Raw genomic sequence first — 27167 nt, 5'->3', positions numbered from 1 at the left:
AGGGACCATTCATGCTTGCTACCACAAGGCCAGCTCCCCTCACACTGGCTTCTCATAAGCTTATATAGGAACATGGGAAGCTGCCATATACTGAGTCAGATCAGTGGTCCATCTCGCTCAGTATTGTCTGCCCAGACTGGCAGCGGCTTCTCCCAGGTTGCAGGCAGGAGTCTCTCTCCACCCTCTCTTGGAGATGCTGCCAGGGAGGGAACTTGGGACCTCTAGATGCTCTTCCCAGAGCGGCGGCTCCATCCCCTGAGGGGAATCTCTTGCAGTGCTCACACTTCTAGTCTCCCATTCACATGCCACCAGGGCGGACCCTGCTTAGCTAAGGGGACAAGTCAAGCTTGGGTTGCTCCCACAAGATCGGCTCTTGTGCCAGCTTGAAACTTGCCCTGTGGACAAAGCCCGCTTGCTTCCAGGTCTTGTGACGGGCCAGGCGGTGCCAGATGAGCTGCCGCCGTCTCTGCAACAAGGCTGAGGGCCTTGCATCATCCCCGCCACCCGCAGCAACAACAGGGGCTTCCACAGGGGGTTTCGGATCCCAGCCTGAGCCCCCAAGCGCTCTCCTTGGGTGGCTTGTAGAGACGCCAGCCTTTCCTGGGGGGTTTGTGTTTGCATCAGCAGCCTCTGTTTCCGCCTCACACCTGTGTTTGGGTGTGGAGGGAGGAGGGGGCATTGGGAGGAAAGCAGTGGGCAATTTGTAAGTCAACTCTGGGGCGGCTGGAGTGGGAGGCAGTCTCAGACCCCCGGGAATGCTCAGAGCAATACTCTACACCCTCGGTTGACTAGCGAAGGCAGGTTGGAGCAGGCAGCGAGGTCCCGGAAGGGGAGCTGTGTGGCAGAAAGCAACGTGGAGGACACCGATCGAAAGGGATTATCTTTGATCAGGAAGAGAGCGTTTGAGAGCCTTATGCAGTATATAAATATTCCTAGTAGGAGTAGGACAGGGAAACTCTGAAACGTAATCTCAGGACAACAAGACCTCTCCTTCCTTGGTAAAGGGTACGAAGCCATTTCTTGCTCTGCAGCAGGCCTCTTCCCCTTCAGCCCTCCTGCAGATGTTGGCCTACAACTCCCATAATCCCTGGCTACTGGCGAACATGGCTGGGGATTATGGGAGTCGTAGTCCAAAAACAGCAGGGCGGGGGGAGGGGAGTTGAGCAGGCCTGCTATATGGTCTCCATCATCATAGGTGTTTCAGTCATCTCTCAGCCATTTCCCTTTTTTTGCATGGCCTCTTTCATTAGCCGCCCCCTGCCTCTGCTTCTGAGATGCTGGGAGGCATTGCCCACATTGTGTCCATAAGGACTAGAAACTTGTTGTTAAACAACATTTGATTCCCGAGGTTGCTGTCATAGAAAGCAAGTCCTGCACTGACATGGGTGCCATCCAAGGCACAAGGGAATAGAGACTGATGTGCCTTCTTGAGTGCAAGGCAAGATGAGGTGGGAAATAAACCTTGTCTAGGGCCACACCCTTACACAGCTTGGAATATTTCTCTCTACCCTCCTCCAAACTCTCTCACATGAGGATGGGCCCATAGTTGGGGACAGGGCTGTAGCTCAATGGAAGAGCATCTCCTTTGCGTGCAGAAGGTCCCAGGTTCACTCCCGGGCAGCATCTCCAGGTAGGGCTGGGAGAGACTCCTGCAACCTGAAACCTTGGAGAAGCCTCTGCCAGTCAGTGCAGACAATACTGAGCTAGATAGACCAAGGGTCTGACTCAGTAAAAGGCAGCCTCCTATTCTGGGAAAGTGGTCATGGCTCAGTGGCAGAGCATCTGCTTTGCACGCAGAAGGTCCCAGGTTCAATCCCTGGCAGCATCTCCCGGAAGAGCTGGGAAAGACTCCTCCCTAAATGCGTGGAGGCAATACTGCCAGTCAGTGTAGGCAATTCTGAGCTAACTGGGCCAAGGGCAGGCGGCCGCTTCCCAGGTTCCTACCCCATTCCGTTGCCTGGCTTCTGCACAACCCTTTGCCCGCGCCTTCCATTGTGGCTCCTACTCCAGCGTTCTCTCCCTGGCGCCCAGCCCCTTTCGCCGTGGCATCCCCCATAAATCACTTTGCCACATGGCTGAGCACCATCAGGAAGACAGCTCCACCACCTTGTCTGCCCCCCCCCGCCCCGCAGCTGGGGCCAGCTGTGTGTGAAGGTGAGCAGGCTGCAAATGCTGCTCTCCACCCCCTCCGTCCTGCCGCTGTCCTCCCCCCAGACCCCAGTCTTTTAAAAGGACTGGATTAATAATTCAGCACGTTGGATAGATGTTGGTGGTGTCTCTGCTGTCGATTCATCACATCCTCCCAATGTGTGGGAAACAGAATGTCGGAGTGTGTGTGTGTGGGGCAGTGGCGAGGGAGGGGCCGTGGGTAAGAACAGTCTTATTGGCAGGGGTACCATTGGGCTTAAACCCTCCCCGCACCGTGCTCCAAAGGGCCGTAATTTTTTATCGCCTTCTTTTTGCACCCCGGCCGCTAACTTAATTTAACATCCATATTGGCACTGCTTAATTAAATAGACGAACTTGTCCTACAACCTGCGAGCTCTAATTCATCCCCGAAAACGGCATGGGCCCGGTTGGGTCCGCTCTTCATTTGCTGCCGCCTTCCTCCAGAACGGAGGGTCAGCTCCTGGAAGCTCACTGCAGGCAGAGGCTGAGAACTAATTAGCGGCCCAGCTTGGGCAGAATTGTCTTTATTGCAGCAGAGCGGTGTTGGGCCAGTGCCCCCCCCCCGGCACTCGTATGTCTTTCTCCCTGTCTTGGATGGCACTGCTGTACTGGTGAACCCCAGATAAGCCCAGAACTGGGTCTGGGTGGCAGTGCAGAAGACCCACGGCTCAACAGAAGAGCACCTGCATGCATGCAGAAGGTCCCCGGTTCAGGGCGAGGGGAGACCCCTCTCTACAACCCCGGAGATCTGCTGCCAGTCCGCTAGATGGACCATTTGTGTGACTTGGCCAAAGGCAGCGTCCTGGGTTTGTAAATTCACATGCATCATTGCGGGTCACGCGCCAGTGTTAGAATCAGCCCTCGACGGTCTCAGCCAGGGCTGCTCTGGAGGAACTCCCACCCAGAGACCCCACACTGAACCAAAGTGGGTGGGTTTTTTCTTGGTTTGGAAATACAGTGGCCACTACTCTGGCTGCCTCTTTGTTTCCAGGTACAATTCAAGGTGCTGGCTATTACCTTTAAAGCCCTAAGTGGCTTGGGTGCCAGGTACCTTAGGGACCACCTGCTCCCAGCCTAATCTACCCACCTGGCTAGATGAATTGGGAGGACTCTGCTCCCTTTTACGACACCTGCTGAGGCCTGTTTGTCCAGTGTGCGGGACAGGATCTTCTCAGTGATGGCCCCCAGACTGTGGAACTCACTCACCATTGAGATCTGCATGGCTGCCCCTCTCCCAGCCTTTCGGAGGAATCCAAAGACACCCCCCCCACAAACAGAATTTTAGCTGATGGGTTGCCCTTGGCTTTCTCTTTAACCTAGCAATGTTTCAGTTTTGTTTTTATCAGTGTGTCTTTATTAAAGCTTTATTGCTGTTGTCAACCGCCATGGGCTCTTTGGACAAAGAGCAGTATAAATATAAATAATAAATGGGTAAATAAATAAATACATGCATACATACATCGGCATCACTCCCTGAGAGTATTCTCCTCCAAGCCAGTCATAATCAGGTCTAGGGATTAGCAGTCATGAATAATTGGCAGGGGGGCGGGAGGTTGAGTTTGTAAGACAAGCATGTGCAGGGAGTGTGGGATAGTGTCTATATTTCTGCCTGCTGGTGCTTCCTTTTTTGAAAAGTGCATGCATGCATGTGCACGCACACACAGACACTTTAACTGAAGGTGTTACAGGAAGAGCTAACATTATATACAGATATTAAGCAAAACAGGAAAAAAGTGTGTGTGAGTTTACGTGCACAAATCAATAATGCTCACCAAAGCTTAGGGCAATGAGATATATTCATATTGAGAAGGCTTAATTTTTTGTCCCTTAGGTGTTTTCAGAAGGGGAGAAAATGGGGAGAACCGGAAAGACATCTAAACCCCTAGGATTCTCTCTCCCCCTCCCCCCTTTTCAGAATGGGTTTTGGCATAATCCTAGGTACAGCAGACTATATTGGGGATTTGGACCCTGTGGTCTGGGATGATGAGAGATCTAGTCCAACAACATCTGGGGACCCAAGTGGAAGAAGCCCTGGCCTTGGAATATAGGATTCCTTGGGATATAGGATTCTTTGGAATATAAGATTCCAAGACGTGCGGGAGAACTACTTTTAGATCCTTTTTGGTATTTCAGTAGATTTCCTTGTCTGGAGCGGACTTTGCTCTGCAGCTTAAAACGATGTGATGCCTAAGGCATGCTGCTGGGGGAAAATACCTCTCTGGTTTGCAGTTCCTGCTCCCTGCAGCCAATCGGAGCATAGGTCTGGTCGGGGGCAATTACCATTTTTTGTCAGAAGTATTCCCTAAAGAAATCAAACCCCAGGAAAAAACAAGGAAAAAAGAAGACCTCCTTCTGAGCCTTTGCTGTGCGGCTGACCTGAGCAGTGCCGATTATCGCAGAGAATCTCCACCCCAGATAGGAACATTCATTAACGTTTGAAGTGCAAATGGAAAATTGCTACTTGAACCTTTCGCCATTCACCCGAGCAGGCAGGCAGCTGATCAGAGACCTCATTAATACCCCCTCTAATAGGGAAGGGATGGCTACAGCCCTGTGAATGATCCTATTTGATGCCATCAAGGTGACGGGGGAGGGGGGCAGCTTATCAATAAATCAAAAAATAAAAATAGCCCCTTTGAAAGCAGGCAGAGTTTCTCTTTGCTGTGCAAATGAAACCATTTCTCTTGGCTCTGAGGCAGCTCAAATGTTCAGTTAGCTTCCCCCTCCTTTTCCTTGTGTGCACATGTTCACCTTCCTTCCGTGTGTGTGGTTCCACATTTGTCTGGACACAATCCTTTCCTTTCACCACTTTGTCAGGGTCCACACAATCTACAGTTCCTAGTTCAGTTCAGATGACCACAAATAATTGGCAGAAAGCAGGATATTTTGTGCAAAACTCAGCATCTAGAGAATCTCAGCTTTTCTTTTAAAAAAACAACAACCAAAAAACCCACCAAGTTTTTAGCCCTTAAGACTGGAGAAGACAGTTTGGAAAGTGGGGTGATGCCTTTTGAAACCTCCAAGCCCAAAGCACAGCCATAAGAACATAGAAACAGCACCACTTGATTAGGCCTGTGGTCTATCTAGTCTAGCATTCTGTTTCTCAAAGTGGCCTGCCAGATGCCTCTGGGAAGCCCACAGGCAAGAGGTGAGGGCATGCCCTCTCTCCTGCTGCTGCTCCCATGCAACTGTAATTGAGAGGTGTCCTGCCTCTGAGGCTGGAGGTGGCCTATAGCCACTAGCCGTTGACAGACCATGCCGGACTTGTAGTGATCTAGCATGAGGCTTATAGCTCCTTGCTCTCTCCAGTGATAGTGGAAGCAAGAACAGACCATGCAGAATAGATAACTGTATTCAAATGTGTACGTTTTGATTGCATCACACATTATGAATATCTTGGTGTACACATTTTTGGCAGTATCTGTACGGTTTGTTTGTTTATTTTAGCAGTTTGATTGTATTGACATTGTATTGCTGTTTTTATCCTGTTGTCCACCCTGGAGTCTTCAGACAAAGGGTGGTATAAAACATATAAATAAACATGTATTCTGGTGCTGGAAGAGGGTCCGGTTTTATACTGATGCCAGTGAAGACCATGTAAGTGCCATTCGGTGCCTGAGCCTCCTCAAGGGAAGCGACATGCCTAGCTGGTCCTGGTGAGCTCTTGCTGTCTTTCCTGCTCAATTTCATAGCCATCTCAGAGAGACGGAGAAAGGAGTCACTGTCTCCTGTCAGTCCAAAAGGCAGTGGGGCTCACCGTTTCCGATGCCTTCAGTCAGAGGTGCTGCATGCGAGAAGGCCTGTTAGAGCTGCCACTCAACTTCCTTTTCTTTCTGGGTCAGCCGGCCCTGTCCCAGGCAACAAACCAGAAGCCAGGTAGGGTCCGGTGCCTTTTTGGAGTGGCATTTCCACTGCTTGCCTTGCAGAACAGCCTTGCAATTGCAGCCCTGGAAGAATCCCTGGCCCTTCACATGCTAGGACCTGTTTGAGTTCTCTTCCTCCCCCGAGCATCTCTGGCGTCTTGGACCTGGAAACAGTGTCCCAGGCGTTTCTGCTGCTGCTGCACTCCCTGTTTCTTGACCAGAGAAAAGTTCAGGGTGGCTTTTTGCAAACCTCTCCCATCTGCTAAAATGGTCTTGTGGTAGCAAGCATGAATTTCCAGCCTGCTTTGCATTTGATGACGACGACCATGAATATTTTATATACCACTTTTCAACAAAAGTTCCCAAAGCGGTTTATGAAGAGAGAGAGAAAAAAGATGGCTCCCTGCCCCCAAAGAGCTCACAATCTAAATAAGGCATCTCCAGGAGAGGGCTGAGAGAGACTCCTGCCTGCAACCTTGGAGAAGCCACTGCCAGTCTGTGTAGACAACACTGAGCTAGATGGACCAAGGGTCTGATTTGGTAGAAGGCCACTTCCTGTGTTCCTAACCTCTTGCAACAGTAAACAATTGAGTCTTTTACATATGAGGTTGCCTAATACAGCCTTGATCCACCTAGCCCAGGGTCCTTTACTCTAACTGGCAGCAGCTCTTCAAAGTCCTGGGCAGAGAGAGACCGGACCCAACTTTCCTACTCGACACCCAACACTCCCCTCGAGGTGGTTGCTCAGGCTCTCTGATGAAAGTCGCCGGCACATAGCAGTCCAGATTTTGTGATTATGGGGTGTGTGCGCCTAGGCATGGCTGGAGCATGTTCTGCCAGATCCAAAGAAAGCCTCCACATTGATGTGTAGAATGACTCTCAGTCTTTGAAAGCAGTAAGTGGGCCAATGTTTTAGAATGACTGGATTCCGTTTTAGAGCTGTTGCGGACTAGAGAAAGTTCCTCTGGGGGTGAGATCCATTCTGCAGGCTACTGACTGTTTGCCTCTTCTGTTGAAGGAAGAGGATGGAAGAAGACCTATAAAATCTGTGTATGGGCAGGTGACATGAACCCCCCTGGACCTCTGAATCAATGCTAATGGCTGCTTCATATCCCTTGGAATGCCCAAGGAGTGTATCTCTATCTCCTCCTCCTCCTCGTGTGTGTGTGTGTGTGTGTGTGTGTGTGTGTGTGTGTGTGTGTTTGCTTGCTGTATACTTTTTCTTGAGTCCCTCCACCGTCCCGTGTGCCACGTTGGGGGTCTAGGCAAAAGGCAGCATACAAATTCTAAAATGAAGATGAAAAATTACAGCTGGAACGAGAAAGGGTTCGAACAGAAGTACGGTTGCAGTAGGTAACATACGTGCATATTGCAAGGTTTGGGCTTAGGTTTTCTTCCCCTGCTGCCACCCCGCTCCTGATTGTTCATTTCAGAGGCAGGTAAGCCATGGGACTTGCTGGGGTGGGGTGCAGACAACACACACACACACACACACACACACACACACACACACACACACACAGCCTTTGTGCCATTCCTGCTTGCTGCAGAAAGTGATGCATTTTAAATTGTTAAACACACACACACACACACCTCCCTTGTATTTACTTGCAGCTACTGGGGTGTGGAAGAGGCAGGCTGAGTTTATCGACAGTCTGTTCCGCACTCGTAGAAGTTTATCTCCCGTACCCGAGTACCTTGTGGCGGAGGCCTGAGGGCAGCAGTGCTTGGAAGGCGCCAGCCTCCATCCTGAAACACCTTGCTCCTCAATGGGCGATTAAGCAAGGAGGCTGCTCTTGAATCCAGGAAATAATGGCTTTCATTTTTCCTTCCCTCCCTCCTCGCAGCAGCTGGTGAACGTATCTGGCTTTGTGCAGAAGACTAAAGTGCCAAACCTTTCTTTTCCTTCCCTGGCTTACATCTCACAGCAGGGTCCCCTCTCCCTCCCTCTCTCTCTCTCTCAATTGCCAGGAGTGTCTGGGCAGGGGTGTTGTCGTTTTGCTGGAAATGAAGAGACTCTAGTGGCAGCCGCTTGGCTTAACTCAGTTCCATGGCCCCAGCGAGGGGTGTGTGGGAGTGGCCTGAGGTGGGCCCTTTTGGAGTTTGCCACAGTGCTGGAGTAGCCCTGGTTTCTCCACCTGCCTAGCTAAGAACTGTTTGCATGTAGGAACATAAGAAGCTGCCATATACTGAGTCAGACCCTTGGCCCATCTCGCTCAGGATTGTCTACCCAGACTGGCAGCGGCTTCTCCAAGGTTGCAGGTGGGAGTCTCTCCCAGCCCTATCTTGGAGATGCTGCTGGGGAGGGATCCTGGGACCTTCTTCACGCAAAGCAGATGCTCTAGGAAATGTACTGGACAGGAAATGCCGACTGAAAAACCCTGGTTCTTTCCAAAGACCCATCGGAATGCAGCAGGAATTCCCAGCTACAATTTATTGTGGCTGGGGATCATGGGAGTTGTAGTTCAGCAACATCTGGAGTACCACTGGTTGGGAACCCCTGGTCTACACAGACGGGCAGTGACTCCTCCGAGGTGACGGGTGGGAGTGTCTCTATCCTATCTGGAGATGCGAGGGAGGGAACTTGAAACCTCCTGCGTGCAGACACACAGAGGCTCTTCCCCTGAGCTATGGCCCTGTCCCCGAAGAGGAATGTCTTACAGTGCCCACATGTAGCCTCCCATTCAAATGCAAAGCAGGGCAGACCCAGCTCCGCAAAGGGATTTGTAGGCGAGGCGAGCGTCGATCTCCCCCAGTGCTTTGTCCCTCCTGCGTCCTCTCACTTTTCTCTGGGTGCAGCAGTTCCCGTGGACTCCCCCCCCCCGTTTCTGGACTCTAGGGAAGGAAAAAGTGGGGTGATGCGTGGCTCACTGGAATCTGCCGGTGGCGCTGCCGTGTGTGGTGCGTTTCGAAAAGAATGTTGTGCCCCCCTCCCCGCCATCGGAATCCGCAACGTTGACAGATTGGCCAGACCTCTTATTCACTCACCTCTCTGCCGTTTGAGGTTTCCGTAGGCCTTGCCCACACGCTTCCAAGCCTCTTGTGGCTCTCCTGGGGCTAGACGCTTGGTTTTTTAAAATCCACTATAGGCAAGATGCTTGGAAAGTTGAACTCTGCTCCCAGTACTCCATCTTGTGCTTTTTCTGTGCGCCGGTGGAACTCCAGGGTATGTGCCTCCTTGCCTGCAGGTGACTTGTTCTCCAAGGGGTTAAGGCACTATTCAGAAAGCGTTTGAGAGGCTGCACGATTCCTCCCTGTGTTTTGAAAGACTTCTTCCCCAATGCATGGCACATGCTACAGCCGCCTTGCTGAAGCTAAGCAGGCCCAGGTCTGATCAGTGCTTGGATGGGAGCCCGCCGGGGAATCCTAGATATGCTGCCTTGAACTCCATTATGCCAGCGAGGTGGGAATGTACGTGTAATGAAAACAAAACCCAAACCAACCTCTGACTATGGAGGCTCCACCTACTAATCGCTCATGATCAATACCAGTGGTAAATCTCTCCTTCTTCATGGGCTTGTTTGTTCCTCTTTTAAACCCACCTTTGCCAGAGGCCATTCCCACATCTTGTGGTGATGAGTTCCGCAAGTTTAATTGCATATGGTTTGAAGAAGTTCGGTTTTTATTCTGCCCTGAGATCCTTTTAATTAGAGAGGCTGGTGTTCTGAAACTGGGGCTTGCACAGAAAGAGGGCATGATGCAGTCAAGATAGCCGGCCAAGCATTTGTCTGCCATCTAGGAACACAAGACCAGGTGTCGATGAGGGAGGCCAGGAACGTTTGCACTTTCCTCCTGCCTCCTTTGTTGCAGAGGTGCCTCGGCAGGGCTGAGCCACCTGTTTCACGCCACTATCGCTATTTCTAGGTGGCCTTGGCAGGGCGTCTGTCTTGTCACCCCAGGAGCTAGAGACAAAGCAGGGGGGGGAAGAGCTCTGATAACTCCCCAAGGCTGTCTCCACTGTGTTCCTTGTGAGGAGGAGAAGCCTTGAGAGTCCTGCAGCTCTTTGGGCAGGTGGCAGGCAGGAAAGCCCCTGCAAAGACGCTTGCACCGAGGCAGGCAGGCAGGCACTGCAGGGCCGAACTGAAACCTCCTTATGAGCAATCTTACCTAATGGGAGCCCAGAGCCTGGCTTGCTGGCTCGCCCTTGCTGATCTTAAAGCGGGGCTTCTGAAACCTGCCCCCCCCGCCCCCGATGTTGTTGGACCGCAACTCCCCTCAGGGCCTTCAGCCATTGTGGCTTAGAATGTGGTGTTTGTTAGTCCAACAGCATCTGGAGACCCCGGTTGGAGACCCCCGGTCTCAGCGGAAACCTGGATGATCTGCACTTTGGGGGTCACTCTGCCAGGACTGCCATTTCTCCTGCTCTGATGCCGTCTTCCACGCTAGAGGGCACTCGTGGCCTCTTATTCCTTCCCGAGAAAGCAGTATTTGAAGTTTCCACTTCAAAAAGAGAGGTAGAGAGGGGTGTGTGTGTGTGTGTGTGTTGCTACCATTGTTGTGAGGGCGGTGCTTATAATTCAGGCTGGGAACGTCAGAGTCAGAAAACCCCCGCTGGATCGGACCCAGAGGTCCACCTAGTCCAGTCTCCTGCTTCTCTCCTGGTGGCCAGCCAGATATAACTGAGAAGCCCAGTGCCAGGGCGTGAAGGCAGGTCTGCTTTCCCGGGGTTGCTGCCCAGGGTGTTCCTCTCCTAGTAAGAGCTGCTGAGAGATGAAACGGCTTCTGAACAGGGAGTCTCCCCTTAACCACGGTGGCTAATAGCCCACTCTTTTTAAAGCCGTCTCCGCCAGGGACCATCACCACATCTCCACCTTAATTCTGCGTTCAAAGTCCGAAATCCTTCAGGGCTTCCTTTTTAAAGTCGCCCGGTGTTTTGTAGTTCCAACATCACTTAGGGAGCCAGCCAAGTATCTCTTTGCACACGACCCCTTTGCAGGGGATGCATCCTGTGCTGTGCTGACAGATGGAGTGGCCTCTGCTGCTCTCTCCACCCGGGAGGCCTTGGGGCGCGGAGAGACGGGACTCGCCTGCCGTCCTCGTCACCAGAAAGGAACACCAGCCCCCCCGGTTCAGGGGCTGACGGCTTGGCCTGCTCAAGCCGGTCTCCAGGGGGTTCCTTCTTCCTCGGGGTCCTTGCAGTGCATTCAGAGGCTGCAGGACTGTAGCGAGGGCTACCTCCGACTCCGGGTGACTGCTGCAAAGTCCCAGGGACCAGGCCATGGCCTCCCTGCTCCTCTTAAGGGATGCCGTCCTGCGTGATGGACAGGCTCTCTCTTTGCCAAGCAGCGCACCCACCCCGGGCTCCCGATCAGCCCACACAGCACGCTTTATATTGTTTTGATGGTCTTGATTTGCCTGTCGTGGGAGGGATATCAACGGGTCGACGTGTTTCTATGTTAAAATCTCCGGCCCTCGGCTGTGACTTGGAGCTGAGCAACCTCTCCTCTTGGTGCAGGTCCAGAGAGAGAGCTTTGAGTTCCCCCTGGTGCCATTCAGGCCGGGCAGGGGACTTGCCAGAAAGGATCTCTCTCTTTTTGTTCTCTCCCTTTCTTCCCCTGCGCTTCTGCGCGCTCAGTACACAAGGAGCGAACAATAGCTCATTTCTGTGTGGCAGCTTTTAAGTCTCCCTCCTGCTGCCTGGCTCCATTTTCTTCCCCATTAGCAGGCCCTGGAGGGCTGGCATGGCAAATGCAAGGGATGATGCGGGAGGGAGAGGCGGCTCCAAGCTGGCACCCGGGCACAAGGCGTGGGCAAGCCAGCCGGCCCTGAAAAACAAGCCCAGCAAGCTTCTCCTGCCTTGCGTCGCCCCTTGGGGACCTGTGCCAGGGTCATCTCCATGGGGCCAGCAGTGTGTGCCTCTGGCAACTGGGTCAGGCCTCCCCAATGGGGAAAGCGAGTCGCAGAGCAAGAAAGTGTTGGCCTTGGGCCACTGGGTGGCTGGTGCCAGGCGAGAAGCGGGCTGCTTGAGGCCTGGCTCCCTGAGAGCGCGAGATCTTGTGATACATATTTTAGAAGTTATGGGTCTTGTTCCTTTCTGTGTGCCAGTGTTTCGGTGAGTAGAGAGTTAGGGTTCCCATGAAGCTGATGGCCAGGAGATTTAGCACTGGCAAAAGGAAGTACTTCTTCACACAGCACATAATTGGTCTATGGAACTCTCTGCCACGGGATGTGGTGATGGCCACCAACTCAGATGGCTTTAAAGGGGGCTTAGACAAAACCACGGAGGGCAGGTCTACCAATGGCTCCTTGTCGATGTCTGTAGGATGCCTCCGAATACTGCTCCAGCAGAGGGGGCATGCCTTCATCTCCTGCATCTGGTGGGCCACTGTGGAAAAGCGGCTGTGAGACTAGATGGACCTTGGACTGGTCCAGTAAGGCTCTTATTATGACTTGCCTTTGCGAGACTCTTCTCATGGGCTTATCGCGTTGCCTTTAGCAAAGGAGCCTCTCGCAACCTCAGTTTGCCATCTGTAAAGTGGGTGCAGTGGAACAGGTCCTCCTCACGCAGTTGCTGTGCAATATTAATAGTAAGGTGCTTTACCAAATAGATGGCAGAAACTCATCAGCCTGGCTATAGTTTGTCAGTGGCAAGGGGGGAAGCACTCTGCATATTCGCAGATATGCGCTTTACTTCAGGGCCGTCCATGAGCAAGGAACCTGTCCTCCCTCTTTCCTTCCTGTTCAGAGCTATCCAGTTTGGGCATCAAAGCTGGGCTGGCAGAGAATACAGCTGGCAAGCAAAATGGAGTCACTTTGGTCCACCTCTCAAACATATCAAGCTGGTCCAGCTTCCAAGGGCTTACAAGGAAGGCCGCCTGAGCCTGTGAGTTGCCTGTCTGTGTATCTAGACTTGACGCTCTCTCTGGCCATAAACAGAGCCCTGCTCAGTCAGGCCAAAGGTCCTTCTGGTTCAGCATCCTGCTTCCCACGGTGGGAAAGGGCACAAACAGGAGGCGAAGGCATTCTGTCATATCACAGTTGACATATTCTGAGATATACTGCCCCTGAATGTGGAGGCTCTGTTCCATCATCGGGACATATAGCCATTGGTAGACCTATCCCTTGTCCTGTCCCCTCTCACCCTCTTTTTAGCTCAGCTGAGAAGGGCAAAGGCAGAGCCTGCTTCTGAAGTGGAGCCCAACTTCTCCGGAGAGAAGCAGTTTCTCCTCTAGAGCTTTATGTAATTAAAAAAAAAAAATCAAATTGGCAAGGCACCCCTCCCTCTGTTCCCACTCAATGATTGGCCTATAATTGCAGGTTTATTGCCTGTACAGCTATTGTGTAATGACATGTTTGCAAATTAATTTTTATGGCTCACGCCATTAGCATATACGGTAGAGGAGGGGTTAGTATTAATTACCACCGTTGTTAGGGTAATCCTAGCGAATTAAAAACCTATAAAAAATGACAGTTGAAGGCACACAGAATTGGGGAGGGGAGGGGATGGATGGATGATTGGCGTTGGCTGCTTCTGATGTGGGCAGTGATGGAGGGATTTGAACATCTCAACCTCCTGTATTTCTGGATTGCCTTAGGATATCGGAAGCTCCCTTATACCAAGTCAGACCTGGGGCCTTCTGCATGCCAACAGATGCTCTGCCCCTGAGCTGTGGCCCCCTCCCCAGCAAATCTAAGAGAATCCCCACTTTACGTGGGAACATAGGAAGCTGCCTTATACAGAGTCAGACTCTTGGTCCATCTGGCTGAGTATTATCTACACTGACTGGCAGCAGCTCTCCAGGGTTCTAGACAGGGGACTTCCCCAGTCCTGCCTGATCTTGTGGTAGCAATGATGAATTGTCTCCTTGGCTAAGCAGGGTTTGCCCTGGTTTGCATTTGAATGGGCAACTACGTATGTGAGCACTAAGTATGTGAGCACTGTGAGGTATTCTCCTCAGGGGATGGAGCTGTTCTGGGAAAAGCAGAAGGTTCCAAGTTCCCTCCCTGGCGGCGTCTCCAAGAGAGGGCTGAGAGAGACTCCTGCCTGCAGCCTTGGAGAAGCTGCTGCCAGTCTGGGTAGACAATACTGAGCTGGATAGACCAATGATCTGACTCAGTATGTGGCATGCGCAATATCTGGCGTATGTGAGTGAGTCGCTGGGGATCTTTCAGTGGGGCTGACCTTCCGTCAGGTGGCCTCTTCCACCTCAGGCAGGACACAGACAATCGTGGTTAAGAGAACAGAGAGTGGTTTGCGGGCGGCTTCGTTTCTCTGGGTGTATGCATGCATGTGTATTTACACTATCTTTTTGTCTTACTGTAGCCTGGAGTCAAATAGGTTTTGCAGCCTTTTCCAGCGATACAGAACCCAGGCCAGCGTGTTTACCAAAAGGCAAAAGTGGGGACGAGTTCTCTTTGGGAGACGGGTGCAGTGTGAACATCAGGGCTGGCTTCCCCTTCCCTTTGCTTCTTTTGCAGAATGGCGCGGAGATCTGACCGGGAGATTTGAGAGGGCTGGCGGTGGGGCATCAGCTTGCTTGCTTCTAATGGCAGGCGTTTCTTTCTCGGCAGGGGTGTTGTGTACAGAAGCAACTTTTCCGAGGACTCCAGACTGCACGACTGGGCATCGGGCTACGCTCACATGCACCCAGGCAAGGCCGTCCTCACCACAGTGTCCTTCGGGAGCTGCTTGGAGGCCTGGTCATGATCCAGACAGGATGTGGCTTCCCTTTGCAATGCAGCGATAGTGCACAGTTTGGCTTCTTGAACTGCAGTGCTAAGAACAGGTCATGGTTTGCCTGGGGAGCGAGAGGCACGCAAGGCAATGGGAAGAGACAGCTCTGTCAGTCCCCCAGTGCAAATACATTCACTCCCTTGTAGCTGGGAATTGGGGCTGGGGCTGGGGCTGGAATTCCATGGCAGAGTACCTGCTTTGCATGCCGGAAGCTCCCAAGTGGAGTCTTCGACCACATCTCCTTTGGGGGGGGGGCGGCTGAGAAATACCCATCGGAAACCCTGTAATGCTGCTGCCAGTCAGAGTAGACAATACAGAGCTAGATGGACCGGTGCTCTGACTCAGCAGAAGGCAGCTTCCTGTGTTCAAATTCCTGCACCCCTTTCTTTTCTTCTTGGCAGTGAGTTCTGTGAAACTCAAAGGTCTGCATATGTTTGCACCGTGACCAAGTTGGTTCAGTGCCTAAGGGATCATTTGACCTAGTTAATGTCTGCTATGGACTTTTGAAGGGAATATGATAGATAGATAATAGAAATAAATAACTCCAGACTGGAACTTCTGGAGGTGCCCAACCAAATGTGCAAATTCACAGACAGGAGGTTAGCAGATGAAATGGCTGTGAGTTCTGCCTGTGCTTGGTTTATGCACTGGACTGCTTCTCTTTAACTAATTACATAGGTTAAGTTTTGCATGCTTTGCCTTGGAGTTCAGAGCTTTTCTCTCTCTCCCCTAACCTGGAGAGTTTACATTGCCATACCTTTAGTGCTCCATTTTCATGCATTGCTCAAAGAAAAGTCTGTTTCCTTTTGAAAGTTGTGTGTAAGCTTACCTCCCCTCTCTCCCTGGTGTCCATTCCACTTTTCCAGCATTGCAAAGGTTGGGCAGAAATGACTGAGGTGGGGAACCTTTTAACCCAACCCTGGTTTGCCTTGTGTGAAACCAGCTCCATGGTTAATTGGACCCTGTGTCCTTTGAACATAAAACAGCCCTGCTGGGTCAGGCCCAAGGAGGCCTATCTAGTCCGGCATTCTGTTTCCCACAGTGGCCCACCAGATTCCTTTGGGAAGCCCGCAGGCAAGAGGTGAGGGCATGCCCTCTCTCCTGCTGTTGCTCCCCTGAAAATGGTATTCAAAGGCATCTTGCTTTTGAACCTGACAGTTGCCTTTAGCCCTCAGACTAGTAGCCATTGCTGGACTTGCCCTCCATGTATTTGTCTAAGCCCCTTTTAAAGCCATCCAAGCTAGTGGCCATCTCCACATCCCATGGCAGAGAGTCCCATAGCTTAATTATGCTCTTTATGAAAAAGTTCCTCCTTTTGTCGGCCCTAAATTTCCTGGCAACCTGCTTCATGGCATGACCCCTGCTTCTAGTGTTGTGAATGGTTAAGCTTAAAACCACATTCAGCCGGGAATCCTTTATTACTGCGGCTCAACTTCGTCTTGCTTTCATCACTGAAAAACAAAAGCCTGCTAATTGTCAACTGCCTTCCCCTGCATCTGATGGGGAATATTGTCTTGTGCAAGGCCTTTGAGGCGCAACGTGTTGTGGGGGTCAGAGTGTCAGCCTCGGACTGGAAAGATCTGGGTTCTAATCCCCACCCAACCCTGTCACTCTGCAGACCTGTGCATGAGGAGCGACAACAACAGTAATCTGTAGCCCTGGAGGAGATTCATTAAAATATGAGGCGTGGGCGTGGGAGGGGCACGCTGGGGGGTAGGAGTTCCCAAGAGCCCGGACCACGCAGGAGCCAAACATCCTGTGCAAAGAAGCAGCCCTGCCGGAGGCAGACAACAGGAAAGAGCTCTCTCTTCTGGGGCAGGTTAGGACACCAGGAGCCTCTGCCTGCTTCTTCCCTCCCTCCCTCCCTCCCTCCCTCGAGACTTCACTCTTGAGCAAGAGGGGAGCCTCCTCCCAGAGCAGCCGTGAGGCAAGAGGGCCCCTCTGCTTGCTCTCACCCCACTTCTTGAAGGGGGAACGGAGGCAGCTTGTGCGTGCATGTGCTGCTGGTGGCAGGGTCTTCCTAATTATCTTGTCTGGGCAGCTGGTGTGCATGGCAGACCAGAGCTGCGGGGAGGGGACCTGGTGGAGGCACCCAGCAGGAGGGAGGGGGGGAGAAAGGCGGAGAGCCCGGCTGCCTCTGGTCCAGGGCTCCTTCTTGGGCTCTCCGCTTGTTAGGGTCTCTTTGCTCCCCGCAACCCCCAGATCGCTTTCCTTGGAGAGCTGCGTTTGACCGGGGAAGTCAGCCGTGCAGGCTCTTGCACCCTCTGGTCAAGCCCTGCTCGCCACTGGCTCTTCGGTCCACTTCGCCCTCCTTTTCTTCTTCCTCTTTCCCCGCTTCTTCTTCCGAAGATGCAAAAAAATAAAAGCTTGAGTGAAAATTAAGGAGACGAATGCGAGAAAAGACCGGAGGAACCACCCCGGCATTAAAGCACTGGAGACTTCAGCCTACAAAGAACAGATGCTAGATGATTCCCTACCCTCTCTCTTTCATTAGGAGAGACAAATTTGCTGTCAGTTCGCCAGATTTCCAATTTACCGATAATGATTCTTGCATGAAAATTGATCGAGGAGGGCACTCGGCTGCTTTCTCCTCTCCTCTCCTCTCCTCTCTCCGCCTTAGTGAGTAGCTGGCGGTGGCTGCTGCTTCGTAAGTGTGCCTGTCCTCTCCGTCTTTCTGGGTTGCCCTTTTCTCTGGCTTCTCCTCCTTCCACGGCTTCTCCTTTGGAGTCACGGGTGGGATGCAGCAAGAGAGAGATCAGGGCCCCCCCCCCCCCCGCACCAGCGGCACCTGCTCCCCTCAGACCCCCTTGTTTGATAGCTTGCTTAAGACCTTGTTACCTTGTCAAGGATCTCTTCCTGCCAAGAAGAGCCCTCCGCTGCACTTCTGCGCGCTCGCCTCCCCCCCAGCCCCCTCCCACTACCCGCTCTCCACCCCCCTTCTCCCTTTTGTAAACCGGTAGCTAAGGGGGATGACAAAACAAAGCCCCATTCCTGCTTGACAACCAGAGAGAGAGAGAGAGTGCTCCAGTCCTGCTCCCTTCCTCGCTTGGTGCCGCCTTCCCTTCGAACACCAGTCTTCCTCCCCCCCCCATTTTTTTAATTTGATGCTGAACATGAAGCCTCGTTGAAAACAAACCCATTGACTCCCCCCCACCCACCCCGCCCGCCATCACCACCCTTGACATTCAAGTGACTGAATGGAGAAAAGAGCTACCATCATGTCTTGGGGGCCGATTCTTTTCCCCTCCCCTTTCTTTTTTCTCTCTCCAAATGAGTAATCCCTAAAGGAGATTTTTTTTTTTTAAGAGAGGTTAAAAAAAGAAAAGAAAAGCCACTACCTTCTTTCTCTGCCTTCTCTTGCTGCTTGCTGTTTAGTTTCTCTTTCTGTGTGTGTATGTGTTTGTATGTATGTATGTGCGTCTTTATTTGCATCTCTCTGGACTCAAAAGGCAAGAAGGAAAAGGGGGGGTGGGGAACCCAAGGAAAGGACCAGAAGCGTCTCAAGGCAATGGCAGCTCTTTAAAGAAGTGGGGCTGAGTGGTTGGTCGACAAACATCAAAACTGACAAGAGACTTTTTCCTCTTCCAGATTTACTTTCTCATTATTTTTCTTTTGGGCTTCCTTATTCAGACTCAACTTGTTTTTTCTTTTGTTTTTAAAATAAAACCTCCGTGTGGTATATTCTTCTTATTGTTTATTCTCCAGCCCTTTCTGCCATACTGGGTTTTATTTTCATTTTTCTTCTGGATGCCTTGGAACTGTGATATAAACCATGTTTGGACTGAAACCGCCTCTCTATTACTTACCAGGTAAGGTGGCTCTTGATCCTTCCTTCCTTCCTTCCTTCCTTCCTTCCTTCCTTCCTTCCTTCCTTCTGTTTTAATCCTACAACAACAATAATAACCATAAGAGATTTGAGTCTTTAGCAGATAAAGGTGGCCTAGCCAAAGAAAACTCTTAGATGCGTCTGTTTGAATCTTGCTACTTTTGCTTGGTGAAAGACGGACAGTCTGGATTTTATCTGGAGTTAGTTTCCTGACTCTGGCGGAACCACCAGAGTCAGGAATTGGATGCGAGTTGCGGTGTTCGGCAAATGAGTGCAAATTAGGGTACCTGCCTCTGTGTGTACCACAGTCCGTGCCATGCTAAAGTGCTCCGAGCTGTTGGTTAGTGTGCTTTCGGCTCTTGGAGGGTAAAACATTCTTGAGTTTCCTTTTTCTGGCCAGAATTTATTAGAGGTGTGGACGTGTGGCTCTTCATTTCAGTCAGCAGAATTATTGTGGGCGAAATCAGAGGCTGAGCTGTGATGGAACTGCGGAGAGAAAAGAATTGTATATCACTTTGTACACCTGAGACTGTTCTGGGACACAGTACGTGATAGTGGGTGATCTGCCCTGGAATTAATGAGATCACGCTGGGGTAACTCCAGGGTGAGCCCTAGAGGTTGGTGATGGGATTCCGACGAGAGGTAAATCTGGTGCAAGCCAAGACTGTCAGCCCCCATGAGCATCCCTCTGCTCCCCCCCTCCCACGCTTGCTTCCCACTCCCTCCCTCCCTCTCCTCCCCCCTGCCCCCTTCTGAAAACCATATGAGTGCTGTCTGCTTTCAACCAGCCCTTGGGGTGTATAGCGTATCTCACTCCTTTTGTCCGCCCTGCTTGGCTTCCTAAGTGGTGAGTCTTGTTTTATTTAGCAGCAAACGCAAAAGCACTTAAGTAATCTAAGGTGAATTAAGGAGCATGGTGTGAAGTTACTTTCAAGTTGGTGCCTAATATTGTTTCACGGATGAGTGAGCTCTGATCGTGTAGCAGACAGACCCAAAGTGGCGACGGAGAGGCTCCCTGCCTCTTTGCTCCCTCCCCTGGCTGCCTTCTCTGTTGCTTCTCTCCCCCCCCCCCAACCTTTCCTCCCCATAACCCCTCTGGATCGGAGAAGGGAGGGCCACGTTGAGGCTGTCCGGTGGGAGGTATGTGTCATTACGAGGACCTTGCGCTAAAATTGTACGGCAACCCACATTGTGTGTGTGTGAGTGTGTGTGTTGGTGGTTTGACATTCACAAGTGTTATGTTGCCTCTCCATCCATGGTGGGCCAGCAGCATGTGTCTCAACTGCTAACCTCATGCAGATTAGAGGGTTTTTCTTAGTGGAATAAAATATGGAAGGGAAAAATAAAACATTTCTCCCCTCCCCGCCTGCTTGCTTACTCAAATGGTGAAGCTCAAATGCTCAGGTTGCTGGTGTGTGTTGCTCCGGTGGCTGCCTTCCTGGTGGTGTTTTTTCTCACCTGCCTGTGGTTTTGCTGGAGGGAAAAGCGGGGAGGAGGTGCTCTTCTCCGCTTCCCAGGTTCCTCTATCATCCCGGACGCCAGTGGTGGTTTTCTCAACCCCTGCTGACTGAAGGCTTGGCTTCAGGAAATGGGTTTTCCGTGTGGCCGTTAGTGACAAGAATAACTTTCTCTGTGTGTGTGTGTGTGTGTGTGTTTCCCCCCTTATGTGTATCTACCAACTGATGCAAGGCTTTCTAATACCATCACCAGAGGGTCAAGGTTTTTCTTAACAGACTCCTTCTTAAAAGCTGCTGCACTTTTTTTTTTTTTTACGCCCGCAGAGGCCTTCTTCTGCTTGTTCTCATACGGGCTTGCCAAAAGAATTGGCTAACTTGTAGGTCCGTACTGCTCTTTTGAGGCATTTCAGGGCTGCCTGTAACACCTTGAGTGAACGTCATGCCAATGCAACGACTTTCTTGCTGATACCTCGCAGCGTCAGTGGAGAGAATCCGCCTTCTTTGGGAGATGAACTCTCAATACCTGTCTTTGTGGCAAGGTGGACTGTGCATGCAAAATGGATCCGTGCCAGCCTGCATACAGGCCAAATATAGTGAGATATTCTAAACCAGTAATAGATGCTGATGGAAGAGATTCATGCCCCCCCCCACCCCGCATAGGTTACATGAATGTACGAAGCTGCCTTGTACTGAGTCGAACCATTGGTCCATTTGACTCAGTATTGTCCTCACTGACTGGCAGTGGCTCTCCAGAGCCTGAGAAGAATCTTTCCCAGCCCTGCCTGGAGATGATACCAGGGACTGAATCTGGGACCTTCTGCAAGCAAAGCACAGAGCTACAATAGCCCCCGTCAGTGTGGCCAGAAAGCAGCAGAATTTGTTGGTCTGAAGAGAGGTCAGTGCTTGCTGAATTCCATGTTAAGCATTCGTCCAATGAATTCTGATTGTGAAGTTCTGTGTCCCTAGGACATTTTCTGGTGAATGAATTCCACCTGTTTTCCAGGGCATATGCGTCAGTCCCTGTGTAAATAAGTGCATTTTAATTGGCTTCCTAGACATTTGCAGAGTCTGGTTCCAGTGGGGCTCCCTTGGGAGGCATTTCCCCAACTGTGGTGCCTCAGCTGAGAAGGCCCTGCTTTTCTCTGCCATCATAGGAGCCATCTTATTTGTTTGTTATTTCTCTTTGTAAACCGCCCTGAGCCATTTTTGGAAGGGCGGTATAGAAATCGAATTATTATTATTATTATTATCATAGCTTTTCCCTTACAAACAGATGGAACTCGTAATCCAGAGCTGTGCTGTTTCTGCCAATTGTTAACCCTACTTTCCCTAAGATTGAAGTGCATCTTAAAAACGTGGAGTTGTGTTCACCTAGTGCTGTGTGCTCCATTCAGAGTGGGTTATAAAGTGGGGTAGAATATTTAAAAATGGCAGTCATGCTGCCATTGACTGAGACCCACCCCATGCCCAAATTTATCTGGGTCCACTTCTTCTGCCGTCAACATCTTATAGACTCTGCTTTTGTGGGAGGGAATAACTTGGGCTGCAATCCTGTGCCTGCTTACTTGGAAGTAAGCCCAGTTGAAATCAGTGGGACATATTTCCAAGGAAACGTGGGCAGGATCCTGCTGTTAGCAAAAAATCTAGCAAAGCCAGGAGACTGTGACTTCAAGCTTGGTTTTTGTAACTGAGGTATGTGGTCTTGGGATCTTATTACAGGCCTGCTGGAGGAGGTTGTGTTGAGGGTCAGGTCCATTGATGCTGGTGACGTGCTGAGTATTATGCTTCTGGGCTGTGTGGGGTGAGGCAGTTGGCCAAGTGGAAAAGGTGCCCGAGTGTATACCTGAAGACTGGGTGTGTGTGGCCTCTGACTAGCAGGTGTGTTGTCTTAGGAAACAGGAGAGCTGACTGGAAGATGTTATGGTCTATCATGCCTGTGGGCTGGCCTGGCAAGTAAGCCTACGAAGTTGCTAGGCCTCTTGCTCACACGTTGGTAATTTGTGGTGCAGAAATGGCTTGACATTACCCTGCCTACCCACTGGGGTCACCAGCAGAAGTCCTACTTTGCTTTCCCTCTAACAGGGATGCCCAGATGTCATTGACTACAACTCCCAGAATCCCCAGCTGCAATGGCTTTTGCTTGGGGATTATGAGAGTTGTGGTTAACAAAATCTGGGAATCCCCTGTTAGAGGGAACACTGCTTTCCACCTCCATCGAAAGTGTGCTTGGTGGCGACATGGAGCAGGGCCTTTTCAGCTGTGGCACCCAGGCTGTGGAACTCCCTGGTTCAGGCCAGCTTGACCCCCTCTTCACTGACATTTCATTAGATAGTTAAGATCTTTTTGTTTCATGATGCTTTGGGGGTAGCTTGATTTCTCTCCCCTTTGTAGTATTATGTTGTCTTTTTGTTTTGCCTGTTTTTAAGTGAAGTTGGTTGGTTGTAGCCTGACTTGTGACCCTTTGGGCTGAAAGACAGAATGTAAACATTTCAATAAATAAAAGTGAGGTGGTGATGAGAAGACCCAGCTTTTGTTGAGCTTCCCACCCTGGCCACCTGGCAGAAATCATTACTTATCACAGGCAACCCGGCCAGTGGCTATTTACAAGCCTGTGTAGGCGCCAGCAGCAAAAGCAGCTCACAAGCCAGCTCATTACAAGACCATATAGCCCACCAGCTGTGGTGGAACTTTTCCCTTCTCTTGCCTCTTGGACTGAGTTTTTGAGCCAGCTCCCAATGTGAGTTATCTGAGAAAGAGCAGGAGGAGGTGAATTGAAGGATTCGGGTACCTCTCCCTATCCTCCTTCATGCTGTTTTCTAAAAAACTAGCTGTCTGCAGCCATGCATAGGGAAGGGGTGAAGCACTGCATTGTTTCCTCGAATTTTCACCCTCCCCGAATGAGTAGGGCTTCTGCAGTGCAGGCTGGCCCGACAGGAAACCAAAGGCTCATCCCTTTCGTGTTAGTTATTGCTGGGCTTTGTAGTAGGGTGCAGGATCCTGGGATTGGTGGGACCATCCGTTTTACTAGCCTTGTGCTTGGATCAGGCTTGGCCCACCGGCGACCCAGGTCATCGGCTGCCGAAAGCGTCATGGCTTATTTTGTGCCGTGATTCTGCTCCGATCTGGGATGGAGGCATGCGGTGTAATTTGCACCTTGAAAACCAGCACTAAGGTAGCACTCCAGAAATCATTAAGGTTGCAGCAGCACAGCTTGTTTCAGCAACTGCGTTGAACTACATGGTGGATCTCATAATTCTCTGACGCATCTGTCCATGTTTGATGTGCAGCTGGGCCAGGGAGCAGGCCTCCCAAGTTGGCCACGCATCTGCCTGGAGCTGGCAGTCAGCAGGTTGGCACAAAAGTGTGAAAAAGGAGGTGCCCTTTGCTGAATGAAGCTAGCAAGCCAAACAAAATAAGGCTGCAATGTTTAGTTGATTCATCGGCTGGATTCATAGGTGGAAAATATTTCAATCGATTTTAAAAATTGAATTATTGTTTTAAAAACTATAGGTGGCAGGAGGCATTCAGAAGAGGCATTCTCCTTTCTCACTCATGTGGAAGAGAATACCTCTTCTGCAGTGATGCTGTTGTAACATATGAACATGACTTTAAAAAAGGCAAGGAAGCCTCTCTTTTTGTCCTTTGGAGTTGTTTTTGCCCCCTTAAGCAGAATTTAATTGAGCAGTTATTCGATTAAACGACATATGGTTAATTGGCTAAGGTAATCAGGTGACAATCATACAAATGGCAAATTCAGGTGGGCCAAGGATAGATGGCCACAGGAGCACCATATTTGGAAAGGACAAATAGAATTTCCTTGCATTTTTCAAATGCGCCCCACAGCCCAATTGCACTGGCACCTGGGGTAAGTGGGACTGGAGATTTTTTTGGGTTTCTTTGGGAAGTTGAATCAAGTCCAGGTAGCATTGTTCTGTATTTGAGCAACACCCCCCTGCTCAATTAGATCATGAAGAAAGTTATATTTAAAGGGCGGGGTGGGGGAGGAGAAAGCCGAGGCCAGCCCCCAGTAATCAGGTGCAGGCATGGTGGGGGCAGTGGAGGGTGGCTGCTGCGACCCCTTTCAAGTTGGCACTGCAGGCAAAGATGCCCGTTTGTGCTCAGTGTGGTGATTTTTCGCGCCACTGGTGCCGATCCGCAGCCCTCCTCCTGGGCGGCATCTCTTGTCTTAGCAAGGTCTTTCTGCTCCTCGGAGACGACAGAACCCGGGTTTGCATTTTCTGCTTGGCCTGTTCTTTCGCCGCCTGAAATGGAAATCGATAACGACCGCGTGAATTCTCCATGCTTTTGTGCTGTAAAACCAGGCGGTGGAGACTCCTGAGAGGTCCCTGGGCAGATGCAAGGAGAATTCGTCTTCTGCACTCCCCCTGCCCCCTTTTTATTTACATGCTCCAATCAAGCAGGATTTACTTATGGTGCCTCCTGTCGTGTGAAACTTCTCTGTTTTACTGTAATCGCTGAGACTCTAATTCATGCTCTCTGTAAAACCCAACCAGCATTTAATCTCGGAATGGGTATTTTCAGGCAGATGCAACGAGATTCCAGGATATGATGGAGAACCACAGAGGAGCACCAATCCTGTGAGCATCCCAAGGGCTCTAATGTATCCCCCCTCCCTCTCCTAATTCAGTCCCACCCACCCCCGCTTCCCTGGGCATCCATCAGGTGGTCTATTTTCTTCTCTGGAAGCACCAGGGGTGGGGGGAGTGGGGAGGGAAGGTGCATTGAAGTGTCAGGCTGCGAGATCCGAAGCAATTAAGGAAAATTATGTGTGGACTGTTCGAGCCGCTGTCAAACAGCGAAATTATTGTGCACAGCCATTCCAGGCTACCAGGAGACGTTAGAAATGCTAATCATGCAGGTAGGGTCACAGCAGATAGAAATTTCAACCTTCCCCGAATTGGATTTAACAGAGGGGGAGAGAGCGAGCGAGCGCGCTCCTGTTCGCGAAAGCACAACTGGGCACTGTTGCTCTCCCTGGGCCGGCTCAGGCTGGCGTCTCCCATTCTGGGTGGTGGTGCTTTCTCTCTCCCCTTGATTCCCACAGGGCAGCAGAGAGACAGGACAGGGCTTCATCTGAGCATGAGTGGGCTGGAAGAATCAATGTCATCTATTTATTTATTTATCTACCGGATTTCTATACCACCCTCCCAAAAATGGCTCAGGGAGGTTTACACAGAGGAATAATAAATAAACAAGATGAGATGGATCCCTGTCCCCAAAGGGCTCACTAGTTGGGCTCCTCTGACCCACCCACCGCCACCTCTTGGGTGATGCTTTTGGAGCCCAAGGGCCTGCTGATGGGAAGAGCTTGGAGGGTGATCCTTCAGCCTGTCTTGAGCCCACTCAAAGGTGTCTTGTCGGGGGAGGGGGCATGCAATCACTTCTCCATCATGGAGTCGGGTGGAAAGGGATGGCGCCCACTTGGGTGGCCGTTTTTCGGTCCGTCCTCCCCCCCTCCCTCCCCCTGCACACAGGCAACGAAAAACCTCAGCCCGGCCAACTCTTGCTGCCACTGAGTGGCTCCGTCTCCTCGGCAGCTCCAGAGGTCGTCGTTCCACCATGCAGCGTGTCTTTTGCACGCAGGGCGTTTCATGGTTTAGTCCTGGGGATCTCCAGTTCAGAGGCCTCTGCCACAGAGAGCTGACGGTCCTGGGGCAGGCGGCCCAAAGGACCCACTTGGTGGACGGCTGCTTCATACAGAGGGGTTTGAAATGGGGGGGGGGCATTGGCAGCAAAAGGGAGCCTGAAATGCGCCCCCCCAGCTTCCCTTATTTGGCCGTCTTCACCTCTCCTGGAGTGGTGGAAGCGGCCACTGCCATGTGCATCCCAGGGGTTGCCAGTCTGTGGTTGCCATTTTGCCTCCTGCAGCCCCGCCTCTGGACGACATGATGTCACCACAGAGCATCTTTCTGGTGGGCGGGGGGAGGAGGTGGCTTCCCGTGATGGTGCAGCATTGCTCAGAGGGAGGACTCTGGGGAAACGGTGGGGGCTGGCCAGCGGTGCTATCGCCATTGGTGAATTCTGTGTGCCCCCCCCGGAAAGCCCCCATGCTGCCTCTTGCAAAATGGAGCCACACAAACAGGGCCAGTTGGGCTTGTCTAGAGGCCTCTGTGGCTGCGGCTGATGGGAGTTACAGTCCCGTGACACCTGGGGGCCCAAGGTGGAGAGGGCTGGTGGTAGCAAGCATGAATTGCCCCCTTTGCTAAGCAGGGGCTGCCCTGATTTGTAAGAGCACCTGCCTGCTTGCACACAGAAGGTCCCGGCTGTCTCCAGGTAGGGCTGGGAGAGGCTCCTGCTTGCAACCTTAGAGAAGCCGCTGCCAGTCCGGGTAGACAATGCTGGGCTAGATGGACCAAGGGTCTGACTCAGTCGGCAGCTTCCCATGTTCCTGTGTAGTACTCTAACTGGCAGCGGTTCCCAGGGTCTCGGATGGGGACCTTTCCCAGCCCTGATCCCTGTGGGCATCCTCTTAACCGGAGAGCTGGCAGGTGGAACCGGCAACCTTTCGCAGGCTCCACCCCTGAGCTGCAGCCCTGCTTCAAGTCATCCCAGATTCATCTTTTGGCAGGAGCTTTTCCGGAGCTGGACTAGTCGTGAGGGTCCCCTTTAGCCCATTTAGATTCTGCCCCCCAGTTCTCTTCCCGAGCCATTGTGTTGTGGAAATGAGGCCGTGGCAGTGGGCGAGGGTGCAGGGATGCATCTGGCGGGGAGGTGGAAATGCACGGTCCCTTCTTGTGTTTTGAAGCACAGCTTCATCCAAGAGTGCTTGTGTTTTGCCGGTTTCTTTCTTTCGGGTTCCTCCCCCCCTCCTTTTTTTTGCTCGGTGCCCCTCTCCCTCCATTTGCTGGAAGAGGAGAAGCAGCGCGGAAATGCATCTTCAAGTTGTTGGCAGCCACACAATCCGGGTCCTCCAGTATTAGGGAGGCTGCACTCAAATTACCTTCCCAACCACTCCAGGTCACGCTGTTCAGCGAGTCATTAATAAAAGGAAATTGCAATCAGATGCTATTCCGCTCAAGAGGGATGAGGGAGCGTTAACACCATCAGCTTCCCCATCAACTGGGGCTTGTTTCAAAGAGACCCAAATTCGTTCTAAAGAGCGAATGCTGGTGGGGTGGCTGGTGGGGTGGCGGGGGTGGGGGGTGAGGGAAGGAGAA

General features: G+C 51.5%; 1 protein-coding gene across 9 annotated transcripts in view; it reads left to right on the top strand.

The window, feature by feature from the left end:
• GSE1 (Gse1 coiled-coil protein) overlaps positions 1–27167 on the top strand; it is a 380250-nt gene that overhangs the window by 251840 nt on the left and 101243 nt on the right. For 2 of the 9 annotated variants that reach the window (XM_053270509.1, XM_053270508.1), the window contains exon 1: positions 18088–18515. The exons of 6 other annotated variants lie outside the window; for them this stretch is intronic. In XM_053270509.1, coding sequence (XP_053126484.1) covers positions 18479–18515 — 37 coding nt within the window. In that variant the 5' untranslated portion in view covers positions 18088–18478. Of the gene's footprint in view, positions 1–18087; positions 18516–19657; positions 19673–27167 lie in introns of those variants that run through there. One more of the 9 variants, XM_053270510.1, reaches the window with a different exon arrangement.

This window comes from Hemicordylus capensis, chromosome 9, assembly GCF_027244095.1.
Source record: "Hemicordylus capensis ecotype Gifberg chromosome 9, rHemCap1.1.pri, whole genome shotgun sequence".
In the NCBI taxonomy this organism is placed as follows: Eukaryota; Metazoa; Chordata; class Lepidosauria; order Squamata; family Cordylidae; genus Hemicordylus; species Hemicordylus capensis.
The sequence above is the reverse complement of the archived record's forward strand: the minus strand, read 5'-3'. Positions and strand labels throughout refer to the sequence as shown.